This window comes from Cucumis melo, chromosome 3, assembly GCF_025177605.1.
Source record: "Cucumis melo cultivar AY chromosome 3, USDA_Cmelo_AY_1.0, whole genome shotgun sequence".
NCBI lineage: Eukaryota > Viridiplantae > Streptophyta > Magnoliopsida > Cucurbitales > Cucurbitaceae > Cucumis > Cucumis melo.
Window position 1 is genome coordinate 28364748 of NC_066859.1, and position 27201 is coordinate 28391948.

Sequence of the window (27201 nt, forward strand, 5' to 3'; positions counted from 1 at the left end):
GATAAGGAGAAGAAGACATCGACGAAATACTCTCGTTTTAATATACATTGATATCGAACAACTTAAGGAATAATATTCAAAACAACGAATCAAACCGCCAGTAAAATAGGAGACAATTTTGTAATTTAGAAAATTAGGAAGGAAGGGGAAAGGGGAGATTTGGGATGAGTGACAAAAAGAAATGGAATTTAGGGCAGTGGGCTTTTTCGGCCATACTTTAGAGAGAGCCATTAGGGGTTAAAGAAGAGATGTTGATAGGTTTATCTTCTTCCCCCATTCAAAACCTTCTTGCCCACCTCACCATTACCTCATCCCTTCTTTCTCTCTCTTTCTGCCATTTTTCTTAGTGTGCTGACAAAACCTTTCTTTTCTTTTCTTTTTATTCTAATTATCAAACTCTTTTTTTTCTTTAACGTCATCATTATTATTTTATTAATCTCATAAATTTCATTCACAAAACCCTACTTCATTTCTCTCTCCCTCATACTAATTTATTTTCTACACTCCAAATATGATTTAAAAAAAAAAAAAACAAAAGTATACGTGTAAGATTCAAACGTTTTCCTAACAATAATCTTTTAGAAAACCATTGTATAAATAAAAGGTAAGAGAAACAACACAATCTTTTATAATTAAATAAAAATAGTACTGAGAGCTTTCATCTCTGGAATTATTTACTTTCTTATTTACACATTATGCATATATATTAAAAAATCAAGAGCGGTTGTGAAAAATAAAATAATTAATTTTTTTTTCAAATTTGACTAAGAATTCAACGCATTTGTTTAGGGAGAACGAAGACAACGATAAGAAGTTGAATTAAAAACAAAAACAGTCTTTTTAAAAAATCAAACAATTACGAAACAAAATTATAGTTTTTAGCTTCTAGTTTTGTAACTTATGAGTGTTGTTTTTCAAATTTTCAATCGTAATTTTTACACTTATTAAAGAAACACTTAAATTTGGAGCTAAATTTTAATTTAAAAACAAAGACAAAGATCATATTTTTATTTTTCAATTTTGATGACTTTAGTTTTAAAAAACAAAACATAGAAATACTCAAAACACATGTAGACAAGTGTAAGATTATTATTTTAGACAACAAAATTTATAAGTAAGTTACTAAACTTTACTCATATCAATTGATTATCCATATGAAAATCTAATAGATTAAACAATCAATAATTTCATACATATTTATTTCTTCGTTAGTAATTGTAATAAATGGAGGTAGATTCGAATTGATTTTACCTAAAAGTATTATTTAAAGTTAAAAAGAAAAGAAAAGATAAAACAAGTGGAAGAATGGAGAGAATAAGGTTTTTATTTTTATTATTATATTTATTTAGGAGTGGAAGGAAGGCATTAGAAAACAGAAAGAGTAAAGACAGGTCCTTTTTTCTTTGTGCAGACTGGGGAAAAATTGATGGCCACTCTCCCACCCCTTCTCTTATCCTTTCTTTTCTCACCCATCTTTATATTATTTTTTTATTTTTATTATTATTCTCCAAAAGGGTTAACTTAAAAACCCCCCCAAAAATTACTTTTTAAATAAATAAATAAAAACAATTGGTGTTTTGTTTTGTTTTGTTTCTATACATATCTGAAGAGGATACACACAACCCATGTTTTGTTTTGTTTTAATCTAATCTCCACCCAAAGAAAGTTTTCGTTTTTAATTTTTTTAGAAAAAAAGTTTTGATTTTTTTTTTTTTTTGGGGGTTTCTTCCAAAATGGAATTCGACGAGGAGAACGACGAGGAAATAATGGATGAGATGCCAATCGCCACTCACCACTGCGACTCGCTCACTAACTCAGCTTCAACTCGGCCAAAACCCGGAGAAGGTGCATCAACAGCGAGAAAAACCAGTAGTATTAGATATAGAGAGTGTTTGAAGAATCACGCGATCGGAATCGGCGGACACGCGGTGGACGGTTGCGGCGAGTTTATGCCGGCGGGAGAAGAAGGAAGTATAGACGCACTAAAATGCGCCGCCTGTAACTGTCACCGAAATTTTCACCGGAAAGAAACGGATTCAGATCAAGGACATTACTATTACCAACAACAACAACAAATTTGTCCATATCGTGGACCCACACCACACCCATCTGCTTACGTGTACATGAGGGGGGCCCCAGTTCAACAAAGGGCGTTGGCGTTGCCGGCAGCGGCGGGGGGGAGGGAAGAGGACGACACGTCGAATCCGAGTAGTAGCGGTGGCGGGGGCGGAGGAAGTGGGAGTGGGTTGTTGTTGAAGAAGAGATTTAGGACAAAGTTTAGTTCAGAGCAAAAGGAGAAAATGTTAGAGTTTGCGGAGAAAGTTGGATGGACAATTCAGAAGCACGATGAGGCTGATGTGGAACGATTCTGTATGGAAACCGGAGTCCGGCGGCAAGTACTTAAGGTGTGGATGCATAATAATAAGCATACTTTAGGGAAGAAACCCTAAATTTAATTAGGGTTCTTATTTCTTTCTTTCTTTTTTTAATTTTTTATTTTATTTAAATTTGGTGAGTTTAGTAATGGATTATTATTATTTCTTCTTCACGATGATTCTGATCATGTTGTTTAGTGCATTGCTAGAGAAAAAAAAAATTCCCAATTTAGGGATCTAAAACTAGGGTAGAATATTAAGTAGGGATTTTTTTTATGGGGTATGAATTTGATGAGGATGATGTTGATGATGAATTAATGATGTTAACAATTAAAAACTGAATTTACACTCAACATTTATTAATGGGGTCGTGTTGAAATTTTGAAAATGGAATTATTATATCTCCATTTTTGGTGGATTTTTTAGGATGAATGGGTTTGTTGGATTGTAAATGTAGAAAGAGTTTCTTTTCTTTTCTTTTTTTTTTTTTTAAGGAAAACGAACGTGGTAAGCATGCAAAGGCAGCTCTTTTCTTTTAGTTTCTATTCACATCTGTCATCTTTTCTTCACACACTCATCTTTGCTTTAATTACTAATATGAATATAACTAGTAGTTAAAGTGGTTATATTGTGATGATTAATGATGCAAATACCTCTCTCTACTCTTCAATGGAGCAAGTTTAGTTTAATGAAATTACGATTGTGAATAGTTGAAACGGATTTGACACCATTTGGGTAACATAAATGTCATTAAAGATTTTGTCTTTTATGTCTATGATTTGAATAAGGATGTTTTTTTTTTCTTTTGGTGTTTTTGGTTTAGGTAAGATGGAAGTATATGGAAGTAGGGTTTAATTATTTAAGGAACTAAGTTTTGGTTGTGTTGGTAACCAATGGGAAAGAAGAGAAGAGAGAATGAATCTTTGGAAGTGGATTTTGGTGGCAAAAGTAAAGAACATGAATGTAGTTCAAGTCTTGAGCTTGGTCCGGTGTCGGGACAATCATGTCAATATTGATTTCAACTCTTCTTTCTTTTCTTTTCTTTTCTTTTTTGGTTTTAATGTTTGTGTTTTTTTATTTATGATGCATGTAATAACATTGAACATGTGAGACTTTTTTGTTTGAATTGAAAGGAAAGAAAAAAAAAACTCATCTTTGCTTTGGCATAATACCTTTGCTTATTGCTCTCTGACAAATACAGCTAAGATTTTATGATATTTTCATATTCATAGTTTTTTTTCCTGTCATGTCTCTTTGCTCTTTTTTGCCTTTGCCTTCTATCTCATCAAACATAAAGCTGAAAAACCATCTCTCATCCTAATTGGATTCCTTCACACTCTCCATTATTGTGTATTTATTTTCTTTAAGAAATTCTAACTTAAAGAAAATACTAAAAAACCTGAGTTTACCTTACTTTTCTGTATATGTTTAATCATTTGGGTGCAATGGTAATTTAATTAGTAATGTTATAAGAAAAAGAAAGCATTTTTTTAGGTAAAGTTTGGTTATTAACATCAATCTTACCTTGGACGAAAAAATGGTGAATGTCGTTAGTGTATAAGTATAGTGTCGAAAATGGTTTATTTCGATACAAAAACATATCGGTGGACACATCAAAAAATGCATTGAAATAGGATCTCCCAAAGTTCATCACATGTAGCATAAAGCATTGGTTATAGCACATATTGATGCGAAAAGCGAGAGCGTTAGAAACATACTTATGTCACAATGTTGTCGGATAATAGTCGAGACTTGTATTCTCTCTTGAAGAAAGTTGTAGCCATCGAAATGAAATGAGGATAATGCATGATGATTTTTAGGACCATTTCCTAATACGTATTTAACATGTTGTACTTTTTTCAACACTTATTATAAAAGGTGTCAAGAGATATCGGTCTTTCTAAATATAATGTTAGAACTTACTTTTCCATTAAAGTTATTGTACCAATTTCTCCTAATAACAATAATAAATACGGCGTTCGGAGAAATGTTGCATCTAACAACTATGTTTATACGATGTTGATAGATAGTTTAATCTCCCGCAACCATTAAAAAAGACGTTTTTTTATTGAGTGGTTATCATGACGCTGAAATTAAGCTTTAAGATACTCGTTTTCTTTTAACTTTTATTGAATAATTAGATTGTTCTTTCCATTTTGTTTATAGGAACTAAAAAACTTAAACATAAACTGCATTGAACACAATTTGTATTCGTCGTACTTAAAATTTTTTATCAATGTGTTGCCTTTTGGACCTTTATCTTAGTTCATGTTTATATAATCTAAAATATTAAATAAGTTTAGTACTACCATTCTTAATCAATCTCATGAATGCGTTTTTATTGGAAAGATGTAATTTTAGTTGATGAGTATAATTTCTATTTGATATAATTATGTCTCAAAGATATTACATATCTACCCATAAGTTAACTTGAATTCTTGCTTATTCTTTTAAGGTTCAACCAATAAAAATTTTAACGCTTAATTTTTATTTTGTGGATTAAAAGAAAGCATAACCAAAAATATGAAAATATAAGATTTTGAAACTTAAAATGCTTTCAAGTCTATGGAATCAACTATACTCACTTGTTGGCAGACATAAACCATTAAGAAAACATTCAATTATTATTGGCCTTTCAATGTTAGACTAAATACTTTATATTTCTTGATGTCTCATCTTTTTTGGCAAATTTCTTGATATGCGATTTAAAGAAAAAGGTTTAAATACCAAATAATTTTCTTTTGAAAAGATAAATAGAGCAAAAACGATTATGAGGCCGAAAGGAGAGTTGAAAGCCCAATGTGGAATGATGAACCCAAATGCTATATTATTATTGTTGTTGTTGTTGTTGTTGTTCTCAATCTTATCATTATACCCTACGAACAATTCAATCTTAGTTCCTTCGTATATTACCTGTACTAATATATTCAGAAAATTATGCAGCCATACTTGCAAGTATTTTATGACTTGTTTCTTTTGTTTTGTAATCAGGTTTCTTTAAAATAAATGATTTTCTATCTAATAATATATATACAGAGTCATACAATTATACCCTTGCTTTCACTGATTAAACAGAAATAAGATTTAAAAAGTTAAAGATAGATATATAGATAAAATATAGGAAAATTGTAAAGAAGGATAGAATTGATAAAATATAACAAAATTTCACAGAAATGGTAGATTAACGAGAGAAGTTTTCTTTGAAATCACTTTTATTGAAATTTTAGATTAACGAGAGAAGTTTTCTTTGAAATCACTTTTATAATCCACCATTGACTGTAGTTATCAAAGTGGGCACTTCCCATTGGAAGTTTAAAAATTTCAAAATGACATTAGTTTACGATTATAAGATTAAATTAATTTTTACGAATTTTTCAATCACTATTAAAATTAATAAAAAATTTATTTTAAATGAGAAACTTTTCAAAATACTTACAAATGTAACAAAATATCACGATCTATTTTATAATAGACCATGATAGATTACTATTGTATCTATATCACATGACACAAATAGTAATCTATCTCGTAATGTAATATTTTAGAATATTTTGTATGAAAATAGCCTTAAAAAAAATTTCATCATAATTGTTCTCAATTAATTGATTAGAAATAAGTGAGCATCTGTAAAGAATTTAGGGTAAAAGTGTGAAACAAAACTTGAAATTCAAAGTAAAAATGCGATAATTAGAAATGTTAGGACCGAACGGAAAGCAATAGAATACAATCATCAATACTATTTACCTTTCGATCAACAAAATTACAGGATGCCATCTACAAAAGTTCAAACAATTTCCAATGTTTCACTCTGCTCTGTTTTAATCAATCACTCCATTCACAATAGAAATCAAATATGAATCATGAAGTCCACAAGGACAACACTACCAAAACTACAATAGAATTACCCAAAGAAATAAGGATAGTTTTTCACCATTTGTATTTCTACAATACTTTGTATAATATCAAAATGTGGGCTTCACTTCAATGCTTACCGTGGCGGCAAGGTAAAAGTCCATGACTAAGAAGGAGAATGGCAGCCTTCCTAAGATTTCACGCAGACAATGGATTGTTGGGATGTAGGGCTTCTTGAAGAGTTTTCACTGCACTATCATAAGATACAAACCCCATAAACCAGAACTCGTGATTGTCAATGGAGATAACCTGTATGAACTTTTCAGCTGGTTTCGCTTTGCTTGTTGATGGGTTGACTGCTTTTAGGTGATGTAGTGGGATCACCACCTATCATATAACAGAAGATACAGGTGAGATTTTCAATCAATTTTCTTACAAACTAGGAGATATACAAGGCAGAAATGGTCGTGTGGATCAAGCAAAGAAGAGGACGCAACTCCAAATGGACGGCTGCATCATGATTTACAAATTCCATAATCTAACAAAAGTAATACATTCATAATGAACACAACACGTGAAAAACATGGATCATCAAATCCTAAAAAAAAGAAGCTACAGATGAACTGAGGAATCCTTTGATCAACACTCGCAGATGATTAGAATCAAATAAAATGTGGGTGATATATTCAAATTGATGAACAAAAGGCTAAATATATCTATGTTTGAATCAAAGAAGACGACCTTATTTCTCTGTAAATTGTATTGGTGTCGTAAGGTCTTGCAAAAATTCTTAAACCTAAAGGCATAATTCTTGTGACTTAGCAGTAGATACATAACAGACTCACAATGAAATCATTGACCATATGATTGATACAAATAAAAGGTGTGTGATATATGGGGTTTGGTTCTTTAAGGGTTTCATGATTCTGTATTTAGCTTTGAAGCATTCAAACAGATTCAAGAGGAAACTGGGTGGATTATGCAACGTAGAGAAGTTAGAATCTGACTTGACTTTACTCGTATAAACACCTAATGCAGTATTACCCATACCCAGTTAGTGTTCCCAAATGGGTCAAATCCCAAGTTCTAGTTTCCGCACTATTTGAAATATTTATAGCCCATCCTTCACATCTTCTTCACTTAAATTGACGTGAATTCAACCAAAACTTTTAGTATCACCTAATTCTCAAAGGCTTATTGAACAGTAAAGTACGCTTAAACAATTCAATTTTACCTTGTACAGGCTCCATTGAGTCTCCTCACCCACTTTGTATGAAAGAGGATTGTCACTACAAAAGGCAAGTTTAGCCGTTGATATGTACAAAGTTCCCATCACTGGACCAGCTGATGTGGACAAGTAACATGCATATGCCTTATGAAGTTTCTCTTCAGGTGTATTCTCAAAAGTCTGACGGAAGATTTTCTCATAACCACCTTCGGCGAGAACTTTCGTACCCTGAGCTATTCTACCCACGGCAGCATCAGCAAAGCTAGGCCCTGTTTTCACTGGTTTAAAACAAAATGTTTTGGTTAACAGAAGCAGGTGAAATGTTTGAAAAACAGCGATAAAAAATGTTTATTTCGCAATCACTATCCCAGACATTTAGTTCCAAATGAAGATGTGCAGGAATTGCTTATACCATAGTACCAGATAAAAGGTAATCCTTAATTCAAGTTCAGGCAATAAAAAGAACGCAATTCATTCAGTAGAATGTCACAACACATAAAACAGCAGAGCATATAATGAAAATGAAACATAAGAGAAATAGTTCCAAGAAATCCCTAATGCCAGAAGTCTTAGCAGAACAATTGTAGATTTTCAAAGATCTGTGTTCAAATGAACTTGACATATTATTGCAATCAAGTTGGGGATACGATATCGTATGTTACCAGATTATTAAAATCTCATCTTAACCATCTACAAGTTCATCTTGGAAAATAAAGTTAAACTCAAATTAATCAATAGTGATGAGAAGCTAAAGACGCGTTGATTATTGAAAAGAATTAAGGGTTTACAGTGTTGCCACATATTCCCAGCAAGATCCTCGGCCTTTTTGGTTGCCTCAACAGCTCTCTTTCCCCATCTTCCAAGCATCACCTTCACGGAATCCATTGTATCTGATCATACATCAAACATGCACATCCATTGAATATGAATTTGTATAATTCACAACGCTCGATAAATATTAACATCTAGAGAAATCAAGAGAACTTACGCTTGGAGGAAGAAGGATTTCCATGGGCTGGAGCTGCAGAAACATAGGGATTAGCTTCAGTCGGCAGAGTGGTGGCATTTCCCTCGGAGATCGGAGCACGAGCCTCGCTGTTTGGCTGAGTTTGAGGTGGAGGCGGAGGTGGATTTTGGGGTTGGGAGCCCATGGGGACGGTGGTCCAGTTCTCCGGCAGCGGCGGGGGAGCAACGTCGCTAGGATCAAGCTTGGGGTAGGGAGAATAGTCAGCGGAACGATGGTCGGTATTAGGATCCGTATGATCGGAGTGTGAGGGTTTCGGAGGAAGGGGATTGGATGGATCGGGGTGAGGCTGTGGCTGGGACTGACTCATTTGAAACGATCTCCGGTGACGGAGAAATCAACGGGAAGAAATGAACTTTTTTGGAAGGTGTTTTAATTCGTTTCTTCCTATCTATCTAATTTGCTTTCTTCTTCTTCTTCTTCTTCTTCTTCTTCTTCTTCTTCTCTTATATTTTATTTTATTTTTAGACAGAGAAATTAAAGATAATGTTTCTTTTTTATTATTTTCATGAGAGATAATAATTAAAAAGAAAAATAAAGAGAAAACCGACAACGCAAAATACGTGGAATCTTTTTAACGGTTGGAAATGGAGGGGTCAAACCGTCAAAGGCTCTTCCTTTGAATTTTGAATTCCTTTTTTTATTTTATTTTTCTTTTTCTTTTTCCTTTCTTATTAAAAATAAAAATTGAATAAGAAAAATATATGGGAATGAAATTATGAAACTTGGACACGTTTGCTTATTTATTAAGAAACGTTGAGTTTCTAAAAATGGCAACTAAATCGATAGGGATGAAGTATAAACTGATTTGTACAAAAATAGCCTCTTTTTTTAATTAGAAATAGACTAATAGTTCTCTTATGGAGATTCCAAATAACTTGTTTTTTAAGCAATAATGGTCTTGGGAAGATTTTGTTGCAACCTTTCTCTATTTAATAGAAAAGTTCAGTCAAAGTGGGAATAAAATATCCAATGTCACTTTCTAGGAATAAATAAACGAAAAATCGTAAAATAATTCTAATTTAGAGTTTGGTACTCCCGATCTAGTTTCTTCATGTTAGAGTGTGAACTTAATGTTAGTGAATAAATCTACCTCTCTAGTGAACACATGCCAAATTTAGTATTACTTAGACTTACTTTAGACTAAGAAGATGAGATATTCAAACACAAAGGCTAAGAAGATGAGCATTGGAGCACGACTTGACCTTGTCAAAGTGGGCCTTATTAGGCAAAGGTTTGCGTCACTCACCGACATTGAGTCGAGGCTAAAAGATTAGATATTTGGTAGATTTTAACTATAAGAAGAGAACCCCTTACAACTTCCTCTTTATATCAATTATCTTTGTTCTCGTCTTACAATTTTTACCTTTTGTTTGACATTAAATTTTGGTTAATCATTTTAAACTTAAGCATCATTTTAATCATTGCTTAAGGTTTATTTCATTAATATACTGTACTTTTAAGTGTCTTAATTATATATTTTTTTTATATGTTTATAGATATTAAAATCAGCCCATATGAATAGTTAGAGCTAATTCTTTTTAATTGAGTTTGATATCATAATGACAATAATTTTAGTTCAGAGAAAAGTTTTAATATAAATATTTTTTCACAATTTATAAAAGAAAGATTAATAATTTTTTTTACGAAATGAATAAATAATTTGGAAGAAGTTGAACTAAGTTAAACTATAATTAACTTTAACTTCTATAGAAAGTACAATGATATTGGAAGATTAAAATCGTCTCTACATCATGGCTTTTTCAATTATTACAAAAAATGAAGATTATATTACAAATTATCCTCTAATAATTATAATTCTTTTATTTTTTCTAGTAAAAATGCATAATTGAGACTCCATACATCTATTCTTCGGTTTCATTCAACATCTTTGAAATCCTTTGAATGAAACTCTCCATAACCTCCAAAGCTTTATCATCTAAAAATATAAACAAAATCGATATAATTTAAATTAGCATCAGAAATTAAGTAAATATGTATTTAAGCAGAAGTGTGAAATGAGTTTAAATTTTGTATTACCTAGTCTTGGTATTGTATGGCCTTTAGGATGAGTAATAATTGTTGGTTCTATATATGATTCCAGAAGCTTCTTCCCATGTGGCATTAAGAAGTCTTCCTCACCTGCCACCATAATTTTTAACAATTTTGTAAGCATAAGTCTGTTTTATAAGTTGATTAAATAGTTCAATTTTTAATTATAATTTTAGAATGAAAGTTGTAATTAAACATTTCATATAGCTTTAATCAAAATAAAAATCAAATCAAATAATTGCATCTTAAATTAAATAATAAATGTGATTTCACACTTTAACAACTTTTCTATGCTCTCCATGTTCAGCCGCAACCATTAAAAATCAATTAGCCTTCCTTTTACTTTGAAATAATTATATACGTATACTAACAATTTTAAAAAATTATAAATATTTCAAAATCTATCGCAATCTATTACTATAAATTATCTAACAAAAGTTAGTCTATTAACGATATAAATCTATCATTAATAAATTTTGCTATATTTAAAACTTTTTAAAAACACTGTTATTTACTTAATACTTATTTTAAAAATTTCTTATTCATTATTATTACATTTTTTTTTACTTTTACAAAAATATGAAAGAACTTCATAGAAATAGATAATAATAATAAATTAGATTCTTCATGGACTTAATTCCATTCAAAAATTGGAAAAATAATTATTGAGTAACTAGTTTAAAATATAAATAATGAAAGCAACTTATATGGTCGAAAATCAATTACGTTCAATTTGATTTATGTTTCTTTTTTCTCAATCATTGCATTAAAGAGTCTCATACATGAGTAGAGTAAAAGACAGCGAGAGAATATTATCAAAGTAGTAAAATTGATTCATTTATAAAAACTTAAAAGATCATCAATCCTTCAAAATTAAATATTAATTATAATTACTTGAAGAATCAATCTAGTCAAGATACTAATTATAATTTCAACAACAAATGGTTTGATTACTCAATCCCTACAAAATTGATCAAATTGAACCTAATTCAATTAGTTAGGGCAAGCTGTTATTTTACTTCGACACTAAATGTATTGTAGAAAATTATAGAATACTGACAAATTTTGTGAGTGGTTTGTTTGTTTTGAAAAAAACACAAAGGAAAGAATCAGAATATTTGAAAAAGAAGAGGGTTAGGACAAACGAAATCATGCGGAGGTACCTAGAAAATGGAGGGATGGGCATCCAATTGGCGTCGAGTAAGCTTTCTCAGCCACAGATTCCGATCTGAATTTCGCACCGCTCACGATGATTACGAATTTGATCTTCGGGACTTTCGTCAGAGCAATTCCCTACAACCATTAATCAACGGCACCGCCGCGTTAGAATCTCAATTTTAGAGAGTTCAAATGAAATAATTGTAATAGCTCAGAACAGAGCAGGCTGTTGTTAATTAATTAGGTTACCTTAGCTTGAAATCCAGGCAGAGCCGCGGATAATATCGCCCCCTGAAATAGCGAAACTCAACAACAATTTGACACTCGATTAAGATCCGTTTAAGTAATTAGGAAACGAATAGAGGAAGATGAAATTACCTGTGAGAAACCGAGGAATCCATCGAATGGTCCGTGCTCAATCATGTAATTCTCAATGAATGAGAGACACTCGTCGAAATTCCTATATTCCGTGAACTCCTGTAATGAAAAAAAGGGACAAAAATAAAAAAAAAAAAAAAAATTAAAGGGAGAGGTTTATGAATTTACAAGGAAATCGAAATTAGGGGAAGCAATCATACTGGACTGAATTGGAACCACTCGAAATAAGGAGGATCAAAGATGCCTTCGACGTCGGACTTTCCTTCGGCGGGAAACGGAGCGTCGAGGAAATGAAGGTCGAGTTGATCGAGGACAGAAGGCGGCCATTTTCCGACCTGCTTCTTGAGAATTGCAGCACTGGTACGGAAGCCATGGAGGCAAAGAAATCTAGGTTTTGTGAAGATCTTTTGATCGCTTCCCATGATTGGAACTGTGGGGAAATGAAATTGTGGAATTGTCGAGAGAAATTGATGTGAAGAGAGGGAAGGGAAGAATGAAGACATTTAAAAAGCAATTTGTAGGGCATTCATCCTTCCGTCTTCCTCCTCACCGGGAAACTTCTGATTGGGACTCGTTTTTAAAAATGACTTTGCCATCAAAGAAAAATAAAATTAAAAAAGAAAAAGAAAAACGAACGTGCTGACGGCACGGCAGGGTGTTCGTTTAATTAATAGTAAGTTTTCTATCTTTTGTAAAAAATTTATATCTTTTTGTAAAAATTTTACATTTTCAAATCTTATGTTTTTTTCAAGTTTTTATTTTAATTTAATTCATAACTTTTAAAATATAATCCCGAAACCAATATTACATCTTATTTCTTTTTATACTTGGTCGAGATAGTCACTTCTAATACTAATCTTAAACATAAAATTGTAGTAGGTTTTGCACTATACTGATACTACGATTTTCTTATGGAGGTTGGTTCGAACGATTTGACTAGAGATCGAGACCCTTCGACACTCGCGCCGCAACCCAAGATAGACTAGATTATAGTGTCAACATAAATTAATAACAAATATCGAAAATGAGTAATTTGTAAAAAAGTTGAGATTAGAAACATATTTCTTGAAATCTATAAACTAAATTGAAAGAATATCGAAACCTTTAACATAAATAGTAATGTTTTGAAAACTTATAAACTAATTTTAAGTCAAATTCATAATTTATGAACTAAAAGTATAATTTTTCGAAGACAAACAAAAATTAGATTTAATATTTAACGAGACAATTTTAATATATCCTTAAACTCTATATATTACAAAATATTAAAACTATTTATAAAATATAGATAAAATTTGTCCAACTCGTTAAGTTTATTTCATAAATATATATATATTTTTTTCCGTTCATAATAATTGTCCTTTTACGAACTCTAATTCTCTGAGGTATATCAATTTTGATTTACACTTGTTCAAAATTATTAATATGACACTTATGGAATTAGATTTTTTTTTTGAACGGTAGGGTTAATTTAATGTTTCTTACAAATGTTAGACTCAAGTAGATACGTTTATTGGTATGATTCAATATGAGCCATGTTTTTCAATATCATTTCTTTCTATATTTTTATCTACTTAATTCGGTAGAATTATGCATTACATTTTTTTACTAACGTGGTAGAATTTGAAAAGGAATTTAAGTAATTATGAGTTAAGTTTTAAATGGAATTGAGTGAAAAATATGTATGAATAGCTAATAAATGGTCATTCAATTAAAACAATAATAATAAAAAATTAAGATTTGAATAGATGGATACAAAATGATTAATTTAAGAATTTAATAAGTAATATTGAATTCATAGCAATAAAGTTGGTATGGGGATTATTGTGTATTCACTTCTTTAGAAAAATTGTAATAAAGGTTATTTAAGTTAATTAAATGCATAAGGCTAACCGAATTTGTAAGTATTTAAAGCAAACATTTACTCTTTATCATTATTACTATTATTTTCGGATTTATAGGACATTTTTTAAAAGGAAAAAAATAGTACTTTAAAAGCAAATTAGATTTCAAAAAAAGTGGAAATTTTGGTTTTATGGTCTCCTAATTTATTTGTTTTTAATAAAAACTTAACACTTCTGTTTAATTTTTTCAACTTTTTTTTATGGTTTTATTGTTTTATTTTTATTTTGTATTTTAATCAATTTTTATTTCTATTTAAAACTTTATAATTGAATTTGGATTTAATATTAAAAAAACATTTATAATCGATTCTTTTTCAATTTGGAATTTGAATTAGAGTTATTGAAGTCTTTTCAAAAATATAAAAAAAAAAATATTTATATTCTATCAAACAATTCAAAAAACGAAAAAATCTAGAGGCTCACCGTATAAAATACAAAAAATGTCTCGTCAATAACGCATGCGTAATATAATTTATATGTTATCGTTTAGATATGATTCAATATATATGCGATTGTTTAGATATGGCTACAACGCGATCGTTTAGATATGACTAAAATTTATATGTGATCGTTTAGATAGGCTACAATTTATACGCAATCGTTTAGATTTTGGGACTAAATGATTTTTTTTTTTAATTTGGTACACAATTTTTTTAATTCTTTTTACCGATAGTTTAGATTTATTTACACGATCGTTTACATTTTCCTAGTCCAATCCAAATGTTTTTTTTTTTTCAAGATTTTTTATAGACGATCTTTTATTTTTTTTTACATGATCATTTACTACTCCAATATGATTTTTTTCAAGATTCTTTATACACAGTCTTTTATTTTTTTACACGATCCTTTATATTTGGCTACTCTAATGTAAATGATTTTTTTTAATTCTTTATACGTGATCTTTTAGATTTTGTTTTGTTGTACACAGTCGTTTAGATTTTGTTAGCCAAATGTAAACGAGTAAAAAAAGAAAAGAAGAAAGACAGATGCAAAGAAAACGAGAAGAGGAAAAGTATAAAGACAATGTAAAGAAATTGAAGGGAAAAGAATAAAAACGATGGAAAGATTAAACAGCATACAATGATGGAAAAAATTACAAAAAAGAAAAAGAGAAAATAAGAAAGACGAAATGGCATTAGAAGACAGGGAAGATGAAATACAAATCGCAATGAAGAAAAAAAAAACGAAAGAACTAAAATATTTAAAAGATTGCTAACTTTATGCGCGACCGTAAATAGTTTGAGTTCTCTTTTTTTTATTTCGTTGGTTAAATTCGACCATTTTCTTATTCTTTTTATGGTTTGTATAGTTCACGAGTGAAAAATGCTTTTTTTTTAAAGTTATAAATTAATAAAGTGTAATAAAATTGAAAATTTTTAAAATCATTTTCTTATAATTTATTTTTTACAAACATATTTCATGTCATATTTAATATTTTGAATTTATTTATTTTATGTTAGTTTGATTGGTTAAGTTTTTTTTAATGATTTAATAGTTAAAATCCTTAATCAATTATAATTAATTTAAATATTGTACAAACTTCTGCCATTATAAAATAAAACTAAGGACATATTTGGATTGACTTACTATATATTTATAAAGTGAAAATAACGTTTATAATCACTTAAGAAAATCAATCTAAAACGGCATGTAATATATTTATATGTGATATATTTGAATAAATTGCAATTTCCTGTCCATTAAACCATTGCGTTGACATTTATTTAAAGTCATTGACAATGTTGTAATTATTTGTCAAATATCTACCTCTATTGACCTTTATGAAATTTCGTAAATGCCTATAATTATGAATTATTATTTATTTACACCTATATCAATCTATTTACATTTGCATTCTTATCAATTTTGACACAAAATATGCAAGAACGTGAATATGAACTTTCATACATACAACAATAAGATTGATAGCATTTATACAATATATATATATATATATATATATATATATATATATATAAAAAGCTTTATACAATGTTCGAATTAATTATAATTGATTAGCTATTTTGACTATTAAATGATGAAAAAATTAAGGCGATGCATAGACAATCTCAGTATTTGAATTATTTATAATTGATTAACCATTTAAGAATCTACCAATCAAATAATCTTCTATCAATTGTTTTTGTTCCTTCCTTTTAAATTTAGTTTATAGACATTAAATTTGATATATTTAAAAGGTATATCACTTAATTAATTAGCTACTAACTAACTAATCAATAAACTTGATATTTAAAGTATATCGTTAATACACTAATGATATTCTTCATTTAGATATATCAATTGAGTACCGAAGTTTACCAAATAATAAGATACTTAGGCTTTGACTTTTTAAATTTAGATTGGGTAGATATAATAACGAAAAGGATAACACGAAAATAATAAAATAAAAAAAATCCAATAAAATTAGGATTCTATAATTCACATCTCCCATATACTCAATCAAGATATGTATTATTGATAAATGGGAGGTTATTTAAGAAGATAATTAAATTGGATTATTTAAACCTATATATAGGTGTGTTGTTTAGTTTGGGGGTGGTCATAGCTTTGAAATGTTTTGGATAAATCTGCCCACAATCTTCAAACTTTTGTCATCTGCAAAATTAAATTATATAAATATCTAAAAATTACCATCAGAAAATCATAGATATAAGAGTGAATAAATTAGATAAATATTACCGAGTCTAGGTACTGTGTGGCCTTTGGAGTGATTAATTACTAATGGTTCAACAAATGATCGTAGAAGCTCCATTCCACTAGGCATCAAGAAGTCTTTCTCACCTACACATGCAAACCATTTCAAAATTACTTCCAAAATATTTAATATTTAATAGTTCAAAATCAAATTTTATCAATTAAATAATGAATTGATCAAGAGTAAATTATAAAGTTTAATATTTAATTTTTTTTGAAGGTTTTGTCATTTTGATTTTTAAACTTTTCAAAAAAAAAAAAAAATATTTTTAACTAAATTTTAATTTTATGTTTCAAAGTTATTGAACTCTCAATTTGTGAACTGGAAAAATTCAAATTTTTTTTTCCAAAATTAGTTCATTTACTACAATATATAAATTTGAATTTTAGTTTAAAAAAAAACCTTCTTTGGTATATCCCCAAATTCTAAAGTTGAAAGCTTATGTCTCTCTGCATGGCTAATAATTTTTCTAATATTAAACTAATGAACTTTCTTTCTACTCTTTGAATTTTTGTTCTTTCATTTTAGAAATATACCAGCATATTTTTTCTGTTGGGCTTTAGCTAAAAATTTTAACGTTTAATTAAAAATGATAAAACGACTAAATGAATCGTAAAAAGAAAAAAAAATTAGTCTAAAAAAACTACAACACACAAAACTCAAAAGACCAACATCAAACAGAGTGAAGATGTCGACATCAATCGAACGTCATCTTTTGTTCACCTATCTCACATAATCTTTTATTTTTCCATCACACAAAAATAAGAATCATAACAAATATTTTAATAATTTTAATTTTAAATTATAACCAATAGTACTCCTAAATTTGACTAATTTGTTTAAGAAATAAATTGCATCATGTGGTTAGGGTTCGAAATAATTTTTACAGTGTATTTTAAATAATTTTCTTCAAAAGATAAAAAAATAAAAAAGTATTTTTTCATAAACATTTTTTTTTCTTAACCGTTTTCTATTTTTAGGTAAAAATTAAAAAAGTTTCTATTAAAAGATGGATTTGAACTTCAAATAGAAAAAAATATAAAATGAGAAACACGAAGATTGCCAGAAAGTTACTTAGAAAATGGAGGGATGGGCATGCAATAGATGGAGAATAAGCTATTCCGGCGGCCAAGGATGATGATTGGAGTTTCGAACCGCTAATTATTATTACGAACTTGATCTTCGGGACCTTCGTCAGCGCAACTCCCTGCAACCCGATTAAAATTCAATTTCGGAATATTGAAAACAGAGACTAAAACGAAGAACAACCGGCGGCCACCGGTGTTTAATTACCCTCGCTTGAAGTCCCGCCAGTGCTGCCGATAACACCGCCCCCTAAAAATAGCTTCAAATTATGAAATTATTCAACTCCATCAAAACCGGATTCAAGAGAGAATCAATTCTTACCTGTGAAAAACCGAGAAGTCCGTCGAATGGTCCGTGCTTAACCATGTAATTCTCGATGAATTCAAGGCACGATTCCAAATTTTCACAACTGGTTGGGTCCTGAGAAATTTAATGGATCAGTATATGAAATGTAGAGAGAATTGAAAGAAAGAAAGAAGAAGAAGAAGAAGAAGAAGAAGCAATTAATATGGACCTTGCTGGTTCCAAACCACTCGAAATAGGGAGGATCGTAAATTCCTTCGACGTCGGATTTTCCTTGGGAAGGTAATGGGCCGTCGATAAAATGGAAATGGAATTGATGAAGAACAGAAGTTGGCCATTTTTGGATCTGCTTTCTCAAGATTGCTCCACTAGTTCGGAAGCCATGGAGGCACAAAATTGTGGGTTTTCTTTCAATTTTGCTCTCGCTTGTCATTTTCTTCAAGTTCTCATTGATATCTTTATGGAGCTGCTCATTTTAAATAGGTCTCCTATAGTTTGGATATTAAACCACTTAATCCCTTACCCCTTCATATTAATTATGGAAAAATATAGCATTGTGACAATTAGTACTTTTTGAAAGATACATTTCTCCCATTAAAAACTTGATAGCGGACTTAATATTGTATTCAATCTTTTCTAGCTTTCAATTTTGAGAAACCTTTGAAATAATAGTTGAGTTCGAAGTTTTTAGTCTTTTACCAACTTTTGTGTTATGCACGCTATTATTTTATCCTTATATTATATATTTAATTATTTTTTGCTTGTATATTTTTATATGCAACTTGTCCTTTTTTTTTTTTTTTATCTTCCTACCACTACGTCAATCTATGTTGATCGTTATAATTTGACTATAATAATTTGTATTTAAAGTTTAGATTGTTTTAATTTGAGTTATAATAATACCGTTTTTAGTTGTAAACTATTTTATTTTAACGTGAGAGTAGTAAATATTGTACAAAAGATAAAAAATATGGATAAGTACGAGTAAAAATTGTAGCAAACCGGCCAATGACATTTAATGTGGCTAATGGTTTGTTTTGCATTAAAGCTAATGGTTTTTAAGAGAGAATTAATTTTCATACTTTTTTCTTTTTTTGTTAAACTCAATTTTATAAAAATTGAACAATGGGTAAAATTTGCAACAAATAATTGAAACTTTAAATTTATTTTCCTCCCTCTAACTAATATCCAAATATGTTGTAATCATTAAGAATCATAATTATTAACGAATTCATTGTAACAATTATAATGATATAAAATATGTTGGAAGATATTTGGTCAAGTAATTTTGTTATATGTAGTTGTCGTGGAAGATCGAGTTAGGACTCATTTTGTATACAAAACCACGGCTAAAATGTGGAAATAATAAATATAATACATTCTCAAATAAAGTTATAATTGCAAAATTCACTCTTATCCCCTCTCAATGGAATGCCACCGTCATATAATATTGTAACATTGAGCCATTCAAGTATGAAGTGCTATCTTTAAGCTTTAGGCTTAGTTTTCAATGTAAATTTCACTCTTTTATTTGACATTGTCCCAATATTAAATTTATTCAAGCATGCTTAATTAGTTGTAGTTAATAATTTAAGTATAGTAAAAGAGTCGAGGTTTATCGCGTTTAAAAAAAGTTTAACATGTTACCATTCATTCATCAAATCGAGCAATGAATATAGAAAGTATGACTTAAGTCAAAAAAGAATCTATAAAGTAGTTCGAAAGTGTTTCTCTAACTAAATTTATTAACGACATTGGTTCTTTGCGTGCAGGTCAGATCGTGTCCAATTTTATCGTTGGCAAGCTTTTAAGTGTCGTAGAACAATCTCTACCGTCCAAAAAGGGTAAAATCCAAATGTCGAAAATGATTTCGTTTAGATTCAGTACTTTTGACAACCTTAATATAATCTTTAGAAACTACCACTTAGAATATGTTTGAGAACAGTTTGTATGAGTGGTTTAAGATGTTTGTGTATTTTTCTCAATTTCCGACGACACACAACGGTTCAGTACTCAATCCATTGGGCCATGGGGAAAGCCCAGAAGGTCGGCTCCCCAAATAAGATGTGCTTCGTTCTCCGAAGTTCAGCTCTACGCAACGCAACCATATAAAGTCGCCTACTTTCGAACCAAAACGGCGATTCCCCGAGAGGAAAATGGCTCCTCCTATGACCGGCGTCAACACTGCAAAAACCTCCGTCGTCAAGCCCCCCTTTTCCATTCCGTCTTTTACTTCAGCGTCTCTCTGCACCGGAAAAACGACGCTGAGGATGCTCTCAGCCTCCTCTTCTTCGTCTCTTGTGAAGGCGAGCCTGACCCACCGTCAAGACTCGCCGCATAATTTGTCATTGGATGCTCTGATCAAAGGGGATCGTAGAGAGGAGGTCGTCGGCGCCATTAACAGGTCGTTGTCCAACTGTCTATCTGAGACGAATCTCCACTTGACCGTTCCTGGGATTAAGTCCAAAACCAGGGGCAAGGTGATCTTTTGCTGAATCAAAATAAGGTTCCCTTTTTCATTTTTTGAGTGAGTCATGTCCTGTTTCCATTTTAATAGCTGGAGAAGAACTGATTGACTAAAAAGGCGAGATGGAAGAACTCTTGCCTTTGTCTCATACCTTTTTGTAGTGAATGAAATTTACTGACTTTACTAGTGTTTCCCACTGTGCAGGTGAGAGATATATATGACTATGGGGATTATCTTATTTTGGTTACAACTGATCGACAGAGTGCTTTCGATAGAGTTCTTGCTTCCATACCCTTTAAGGGTCAGGTATGGAGATTCTTTACTGAATACGAGGGAAATCATAGTTGGGATTGGGAACTCGTTGGATATGGTTAAATGAGTAATGACTGATTCTCAGCCTTTTAATATTTCGGTCTCTGTTTTATTGGTTCTGCATTGTTCAGGTTCTTAATGAGACCAGCTTATGGTGGTTTGACAGAACACAGCACATCACTTCAAATGCAGTTGTGTCAGTCCCTGATAAAAATGTCACGATTGCTAAAAAGTGTTCAGTTTTTCCCGTTGAATTTGTTGGTGAGTCATTGAGAAATTCTTAGTGTATCCATTTGAACCGAGTTGAGCCTTAATAAGTATAGAACTTCTGCAATGTGAACATGAAAAAACAGATGAAGAAATATAGGATAGGGAGGCAACTGACGGTGTTGCATCTTTTCCCAGTTACCAGAAGGAAATATATTCTGTTTTGAAGTTGTTGAATATTTCGTTTAATGCCTTTCACAGAGAATATACCTGTTCATATATTTAGTGACCTTCAGGTAAACATATTATAGGAGACAAGATGACACATCTATTCTTCATGTTCATTTTTTATTTATGCAAATGGATGTGTCCCCATGATTCAATGATGGTTCTGTGAGTCTTCAGTCTCAATTTGAAAGTGAAGACATGTAAGACTTACCTCTGTTTTATTGACATTGTTGCCATATATCCGTAAAAGGTAAACTTCATTTTTGGATTGTAGTTAGAGGATTCGTCACTGGAAGTACTGATACATCATTATGGACGGTGTACAAGAATGGGGTGCGAAACTACTGTGGAAATGTTCTTCCGGATGGTACGCTTTCTTTTTCTTTTTGTCTCTTCCCCTTTGAACTTTTTGCTAATTGATCCATGTAATAGCCTCTCAACTATAATAGGCTTGGTTAAAAATCAGAAGCTGTCTTCCAATATACTTACTCCGACAACCAAGGCTGCTACTCATGATGTTCCTGTGACACCAGATGAGGTATACCCTTCTGTTATGAGCTAGTAGGTTTTAGGCATTCTTTTAAACTAGCGTATTATATGTCATTTAAGGTCAGTTTGGATTGAATAGAGGAAAAAATGTTTTTCAAAAAAGTCATTTTCATTTAACTCTTTTGATAAAACTTGTTTAAAATACCGTTTGAAAGTGTTTCAAAAGCTGTCTTGAGTCGTTGTCGAACATTTCAATTTTTTCCAACATGACTTATTTTTAAAATTAAACCGTTGAAATGTTAAATGAAACACACCATTAATATATGTAATATGTTTCAGTCAATTTCCATGGTAATTTACTAACATACTACTAGCATTGCAGATCATTGAGAGGGGGCTGATGAGTCAAGCTGATTATGAAGAAGCAAGTAGAAAGGCTTTAAGCTTGTTTGAGTATGGACAGGTAACTTTGTTTTGTTACATTTCCCATCTTTCTTGTTCAGACGAATTAATTGGAGTTGATGTTTTTGTAAAAATTCTGACAGATAACTGTTGCAATTTGCCCTCATGTTTTGCGTTTTCACCTTGTAAATTCTGTCATAGACAGTTTTAAAGTAGGATTTGGTGCTAATTATTGTGCAGAAAGTTGGAATAAGCAATCTGGCCCTTGAATATCTTTCATAGTATAGTCACTCTTTATGTATGGTTCTCTGTTAGGCTTCGTGTTTTCTTCTTTTAGGTTTCAATTTTGAAGATCTTTTGTAACTACAAGTTCAATTTATGGCAGCCACTTACCTAAAATTTAGTATCCTACAAGTTTCTTTGACACGCAAATGCTATAGGATTAGGCGGTTGTCCCATGAGATTGGTCAAAGATTTTTTGTAACTATTTTATAGGCACTATCGTACATAGCTGGAGATGGAGCCCATTCTTTTAATGGAGTTTCCTTTTTGTAGGATTGTTTTCTTATACGCATTTATTCTTTTATTTTTCTCCGATGAAAGTTATTTTTTTAAAAATTCACATCTTCGGTTAATAGTTCAATTCATGGTGGTCACCTACTTAGGAATTAATTTCCTACAAGTTTCCTTAACACCCAAATATTGTAGGGTCGGGCAGGTTGTCCCGTAAGACTAGTGGAGGTTTGCATAAGTTGATCCAAACACTCACAGATATTAAAAAATAAAATTTCATATTGTCCAAAAAAAAGTAAGCTTAACATTCTCTGATCTTGATCTTTCAGAAAGTGGCTCTGGAGCATGGTATGATTCTGGTTGACACAAAGTATGAGTTTGGAAAGGGAGAGGATGGCTCTATTCTTTTAATTGATGAGGTTCAATAGTCTGGTTATCATTTAATTTTTTTTTTGGACTTCACATATCTTTTTAATTTGTGCAATATTTAAGCTATAATAACAAAGGACGATTCTTTCCGTACTTGCAATTGAAGGTGCATACACCTGATTCAAGTAGATACTGGATTGCACAGTCCTACGAGGATCGCTTTCAAAATGGTCTTGAACCTGAAAATGTTGACAAGGTATGTTTTCTTTTGGTATTATTCAGATATTACTAAACACATGTCTGTAATATTACCTTTTTGCATATTTTAGTACCATCCGCATTAGTGTACTGACCTACATTATCTGTATAGGAATTCTTGAGGCTTTGGTTCAAAGATAATTGCAATCCATATGAAGATGAGGTATAGTATAGTCTTTATATTTTCTCTCTACCATTTTGTTAAATGATTAATTATTAATAGTTTGCCATTTTGGTGAACTATGTTCAGGTTCTCCCAGAGGCTCCTGAAGAGCTTGTCCGTGAACTGTCGTGGCGGTATGTATTTTATTCCACTCAACCTTAGTTGATCTTTTCATTTGTACAATATAATAGCAAGCTTCTGTAATATTGTCATCCCTAACTATTGACTTCACATTCTTCTTCATGATGGCAGATATATCTTCTTGTATGAGACAATAACCAAATCAAAATTTGAGGTGCCATTGTCAGAGGTAGATAGATTTCATATTAAATTGGTTTATTAGTATTAGTTTATATCTAAACTATTTGGTTGATTGTATAACTATTTTCGATTTTATGCAGGAACCTGTACATGATCGGATATCACGGAATGTTAAAACAGCAGTGGCAGCTCTAAAATGATCATAGAGGTTAAAGCTAAGTTATCAACATTAATAAACTTGACGAAACTTGGTTACCCTGTGTGGCGCGTGCTGTGTTCCATGTGCCATAGATGTAACTTACAGAGATTGAATGGTTGAAACCTTTTTTTCTCTTTTATAAATAAGTTGATTGAATAATGAAACTTGTGAAATATGTGATGTGAATCCTAATTGAGGCAATGCCTATTGGCATAACGCATAATGGTAGGATGTAAAATTTTGTACTTGAGGAATTTCAAATTGTTGAGACAACATCTTTTTGAGAATTTCGAAAAAGACGTATACGATGAATGTGTCTTACAGGTAACTTTCCACTACAGAATTTATTCTCAGCTGGAAATTCATCCCATTGCTAGGAATTCTTCAGCTGCATTTGGCTTTTCTTTCCCAATTATTGCTTCTTAGTAATATGGACTCTGCCAACAGATTAACCAGAAAGTTTGATGACACATACTTTTAACGTTCCCGCTCTTCATGATTCTCATAACAATTTGCTATACGCATTACAAAGGAAGCCATTTTTTTGAACCCAACTACGGTAGAACAAGAGATCAAATTACCGTTTTTTAGTGGTAATTACTTTAATGATTGACGTTATTAGAATAAAACACAATATGATTATATTACTAAGCTTTGTATAAAAAAACATCTTAGCTCAATAAAATTATGATTTCTTTTACAACAAGCTTTTACTTATTCTAATGATAGTAACAAACTACTTAATAAATAACACACCGGAACAACAAACTACTTAATAAGTAACACACTAAAACAGTTGTGTTCCTTTTTCTTAACTTTATTATTTATGGAAAATACATCTATTTTATCATAAAAGACAGCAGCTTAGTAAATTGAAAGTTTGAAACAGAACTTTTTTTTCAAGGAAACAGATTTTATTCATGTGATGAAGTTACACAAGGGAATTCAATGGACTACAAGTGAGCATGAGGTTTCCCATCAATTTTGCACACAATACAGGAGCTCGGGGAGATGGAGACCCATGGAGAACGCTTTTGTAGCTTGTCTTGTATGTTGAGACGAGTGTTACCAGCTCAGATATAATGGTACAAACGTCTGCAGCTCACATCATTCTTGGAGACCAAAAAGGTCGTGTGAGGGATTTAGCTGCAAAAATCTCATTTTCTCCAATTTCCAGCACCATGGGCAATGAGGAAGGTAGAATCAAGCGCATGTGAGAGGGTGGCGTCCCTAAACATGGTTGGAATTCCTCGCTAGAAGAAACTGAAGGTTAACGATGACAGTTCAACCACGCAAAATCTTTCAAATTCGCAAAACTATCAATTCCAAAATAAAAGGCAGTTTTATTATGATGGTATACCAGCCTCCTCTTCTAGAAATAACAGTTTCAATTGAAGCATGTAGATGTGTAAAGAGATTTGTATGTATATCGACTTCAGTCCCTGGCTATTGTTTCTTGAACGTATCCTTTTCCTAGGAAGATGGTCAACCAGAAATTATTATGTTTGGGATTCGTTGTTTCCAGTGAGAAAATTAATAGCTCTATCCACGTTTTGTTGGCTTCTCACCCACCCCTCCATGAGAATCTCCCATGTCTTATAATTCGGACTACCACCTCTCCCCAATGTGTGCCTATGCAATGACTCAGCCTTCTCTAATAATCCATTTCTCACATATGCACCCAAAAGAACATTCGACACTCTAATGTCGTAGTTGCGACAATTGAACTCCCATTCCTTAAATACCTTCTCTGCTTTATCCATTTCTCCTAGCTTCACCAAACACAGCAATATACACATGTAATTAGCACAAGTGGGGTTGCCACTTACAGCTTTACTAGCTCTCCAAACTCGAAGAACTCCTTCCTTGTCCTTCAATGAGGCATATAATGTGATTAAGAAGAAATATCCAAGCCTTTTACATGGGGATAGCTTCTTCTCAGCTTCCTTTAAGGCTGCAAAGGCTTTTTCAACAAGGCCTTCCTGTATATAAACTTTAGCCAGAGTACACATAGTGCTCCATCCCACTTGAACATTCTTATCAGTCAGCATTTCTTCAAACACCAACTCGATTGATCTAACCCCATATACCTGACTGCAAGCATTCATCCAAAGGTTGTATGAGAGAACATTCCTCGGTATTTGGTTTTGCTTCATGTCCTTTATCACAAGAGGAACTTTCTCATTTTGATATGTGGCCACATACAGTTTCATCATCTCATTGTAAAGATGATGGTTCACAACCAGTCCCAAGTCCCTTAGCTTCACCATGAAAGCCTCAGCCTTTTCAGTGTTCCTCTCTTTGACATAACCATGAAGAAGAGGGAGAGATGAAGCTTTCTGAGAAGCTATGGTGGGCAGTTGATTGAAGTACTCTTCAGCTTTCAGTAAACCGTGGGCTTTGATTGTCAATTCCAATCTGAGAGCATATTCAGCCGGGTACATGCGGAAATTATCTCGAGTTTCCATCAACATTAGTGCCTGAATGTAAGAATGTATTGAATAATGCATTTCTACACGTTACAACAGAAATCTATAGAGAAATGCAACACTTTTTGGTCTTGGTTCTATCCTTCAAATGGCACAAAAATCAAGTAAGAAATTTCAATTTCTAACCTTTAGTGCACGCTCAAAGCGCTTCGTTTTGCAGAACTTCTTGACAACACACCGCAGCTTAGTGATCGAGGTCCTTTGAGCTTCACAGTTGCCACTCTGAAGCACGGTGTTCACACTTCTCCGAGGTAACTTGAGCTTCCTAAATTCCTGCTTGAAGTTGCCATCGTCGCCACCATTTTGTAGGATTTTGGAAGATACAACAGAATTGGTGGCCAAAGAGTCGACTGGCGAAGTAAGTGACGATATAGACCTCCATGCTTGGAGAAGGAAGTAAATTCTGTATTTATAGAGCCAACAACTCTTTGGTTCAAACCAGAAGTGGACAATGAAAAGATGAAACTCGGAGTTCATGTAATGATAGCAAGGAAAACAGAGAGGTAGAAGTACAAAACTTACCGTCCGGTGCCGGAGCGGAGAGGCATCTTCATCACCGGTTCCGTTCGAGCGGCGACTTCTAAAGCGCGGAGCCACAGCGTCATCGATTGCTTTGCTTGTCCATTAGCGCGATCCTATCGTGCTCGTCTCTTTTGTGGGTCCGAAAAAACCGACGGTATAAATATTGCCCTAAACCGGCGACTTAACGCCTTATAATCAGCGCCGTTCGATACTTCTTTTTTTATGGCTTAAACCCCCAAAAAAGCG

At 31.8% G+C, this 27201-nt stretch overlaps 6 protein-coding genes across 8 annotated transcripts; 2 read left to right on the top strand and 4 right to left on the bottom strand.

Moving 5' to 3' along the window:
* Window positions 1-1391: 1391 nt before the first annotated feature.
* On the top strand, window positions 1392-3541 carry LOC103488100 (zinc-finger homeodomain protein 2). 2 transcript variants are annotated; one of them, XM_008446662.3, is made up of 2 exons: window positions 1392-2405; window positions 3199-3541. In XM_008446662.3, exons 1-2 carry the CDS (start codon window positions 1734-1736, stop codon window positions 3244-3246), a joined length of 720 nt encoding a protein of 239 aa, XP_008444884.2. In that variant the 5' UTR covers window positions 1392-1733; the 3' UTR covers window positions 3247-3541. The 2 variants fall into 2 exon arrangements, with proteins under 2 accessions (XP_008444884.2, XP_050938288.1); XM_051082331.1 differs by having other exon boundaries at window positions 3204-3541.
* A 2543-nt stretch (window positions 3542-6084) lies between these two features.
* Window positions 6085-8967, bottom strand: LOC103488099 (GEM-like protein 1). The gene is made up of 4 exons (XM_008446661.3): window positions 8444-8967; window positions 8244-8345; window positions 7462-7733; window positions 6085-6614 (listed from the first exon to the last, which is right to left on the bottom strand). The coding sequence occupies exons 1-4, from the start codon at window positions 8787-8789 to the stop codon at window positions 6426-6428; spliced, it is 909 nt and encodes a 302-aa protein (XP_008444883.1). The 5' UTR covers window positions 8790-8967; the 3' UTR covers window positions 6085-6425.
* Window positions 8968-10152: 1185 nt separating this feature from the next.
* Window positions 10153-12723, bottom strand: LOC103488098 (dihydrofolate reductase-like). The gene is made up of 6 exons (XM_008446660.3): window positions 12268-12723; window positions 12068-12166; window positions 11939-11980; window positions 11695-11824; window positions 10520-10621; window positions 10153-10418 (listed from the first exon to the last, which is right to left on the bottom strand). Exons 1-6 carry the CDS (start codon window positions 12568-12570, stop codon window positions 10345-10347), a joined length of 750 nt encoding a protein of 249 aa, XP_008444882.1. The 5' UTR covers window positions 12571-12723; the 3' UTR covers window positions 10153-10344.
* Window positions 12724-16305: 3582 nt separating this feature from the next.
* On the bottom strand, window positions 16306-18684 carry LOC103488096 (uncharacterized). Its single transcript, XM_008446659.3, has 6 exons — window positions 18288-18684; window positions 18095-18193; window positions 17981-18022; window positions 17762-17894; window positions 16672-16773; window positions 16306-16587 (listed from the first exon to the last, which is right to left on the bottom strand). The coding sequence occupies exons 1-6, from the start codon at window positions 18507-18509 to the stop codon at window positions 16532-16534; spliced, it is 654 nt and encodes a 217-aa protein (XP_008444881.1). The 5' UTR covers window positions 18510-18684; the 3' UTR covers window positions 16306-16531.
* A 1334-nt stretch (window positions 18685-20018) lies between these two features.
* On the top strand, window positions 20019-24231 carry LOC103488095 (phosphoribosylaminoimidazole-succinocarboxamide synthase, chloroplastic). 2 transcript variants are annotated; one of them, XM_008446658.3, is made up of 12 exons: window positions 20019-20556; window positions 20748-20849; window positions 20987-21116; window positions 21565-21657; window positions 21740-21828; window positions 22162-22242; window positions 23024-23113; window positions 23230-23319; window positions 23434-23484; window positions 23572-23618; window positions 23737-23794; window positions 23886-24231. In XM_008446658.3, exons 1-12 carry the CDS (start codon window positions 20233-20235, stop codon window positions 23943-23945), a joined length of 1215 nt encoding a protein of 404 aa, XP_008444880.1. In that variant the 5' UTR covers window positions 20019-20232; the 3' UTR covers window positions 23946-24231. The 2 variants fall into 2 exon arrangements, with proteins under 2 accessions (XP_008444880.1, XP_050938289.1); XM_051082332.1 differs by having other exon boundaries at window positions 20087-20556; window positions 21541-21657.
* A 482-nt stretch (window positions 24232-24713) lies between these two features.
* LOC103488093 (pentatricopeptide repeat-containing protein At5g27460) lies at window positions 24714-27104 on the bottom strand. Its single transcript, XM_008446655.3, has 3 exons — window positions 26956-27104; window positions 26560-26836; window positions 24714-26424 (listed from the first exon to the last, which is right to left on the bottom strand). Exons 1-3 carry the CDS (start codon window positions 27036-27038, stop codon window positions 25444-25446), a joined length of 1341 nt encoding a protein of 446 aa, XP_008444877.1. The 5' UTR covers window positions 27039-27104; the 3' UTR covers window positions 24714-25443.
* Between the last annotated feature and the right edge of the window lie 97 nt (window positions 27105-27201).

Bases quoted from the DNA above. Each gene is read 5' to 3' on its own strand.
- LOC103488100 (XM_008446662.3), top strand. From the start codon at position 1,734: ATGGAATTCGACGAGGAGAACGACGAGGAAATAATGGATGAGATGCCA. The intron at 2,406-3,198 runs GTGTGGATGCAT...TTTTTGGTTTAG, and splicing joins TCCGGCGGCAAGTACTTAAG to GTAAGATGGAAGTATATGGA.
- LOC103488099 (XM_008446661.3), bottom strand. From the start codon at position 8,789: ATGAGTCAGTCCCAGCCACAGCCTCACCCCGATCCATCCAATCCCCTT. The intron at 8,346-8,443 runs GTAAGTTCTCTT...ATGTATGATCAG, and splicing joins AAATCCTTCTTCCTCCAAGC to ATACAATGGATTCCGTGAAG. The intron at 7,734-8,243 runs GTAAACCCTTAA...GTTTTAAACCAG, and splicing joins TGGGAATATGTGGCAACACT to TGAAAACAGGGCCTAGCTTT.
- LOC103488098 (XM_008446660.3), bottom strand. From the start codon at position 12,570: ATGTCTTCATTCTTCCCTTCCCTCTCTTCACATCAATTTCTCTCGACA. The intron at 10,622-11,694 runs GTACCTCCGCAT...TTATGGTGGCAG, and splicing joins CCCATCCCTCCATTTTCTAG to GTGAGGAAGACTTCTTAATG. The intron at 10,419-10,519 runs GTAATACAAAAT...TTATATTTTTAG, and splicing joins CCATACAATACCAAGACTAG to ATGATAAAGCTTTGGAGGTT.
- LOC103488096 (XM_008446659.3), bottom strand. From the start codon at position 18,509: ATGACAAGCGAGAGCAAAATTGAAAGAAAACCCACAATTTTGTGCCTC. The intron at 16,774-17,761 runs GTAACTTTCTGG...TTGCATGTGTAG, and splicing joins CCCATCCCTCCATTTTCTAA to GTGAGAAAGACTTCTTGATG. The intron at 16,588-16,671 runs GTAATATTTATC...TTAATTTTGCAG, and splicing joins CCACACAGTACCTAGACTCG to ATGACAAAAGTTTGAAGATT.
- LOC103488095 (XM_051082332.1), top strand. From the start codon at position 20,233: ATGGCTCCTCCTATGACCGGCGTCAACACTGCAAAAACCTCCGTCGTC. The intron at 20,850-20,986 runs GTATGGAGATTC...TGCATTGTTCAG, and splicing joins CCATACCCTTTAAGGGTCAG to GTTCTTAATGAGACCAGCTT. The intron at 21,658-21,739 runs GTACGCTTTCTT...CAACTATAATAG, and splicing joins TGGAAATGTTCTTCCGGATG to GCTTGGTTAAAAATCAGAAG.
- LOC103488093 (XM_008446655.3), bottom strand. From the start codon at position 27,038: ATGACGCTGTGGCTCCGCGCTTTAGAAGTCGCCGCTCGAACGGAACCG. The intron at 26,837-26,955 runs GTAAGTTTTGTA...CTATAAATACAG, and splicing joins CTCCGCTCCGGCACCGGACG to AATTTACTTCCTTCTCCAAG. The intron at 26,425-26,559 runs GTTAGAAATTGA...TCTTACATTCAG, and splicing joins GCTTTGAGCGTGCACTAAAG to GCACTAATGTTGATGGAAAC.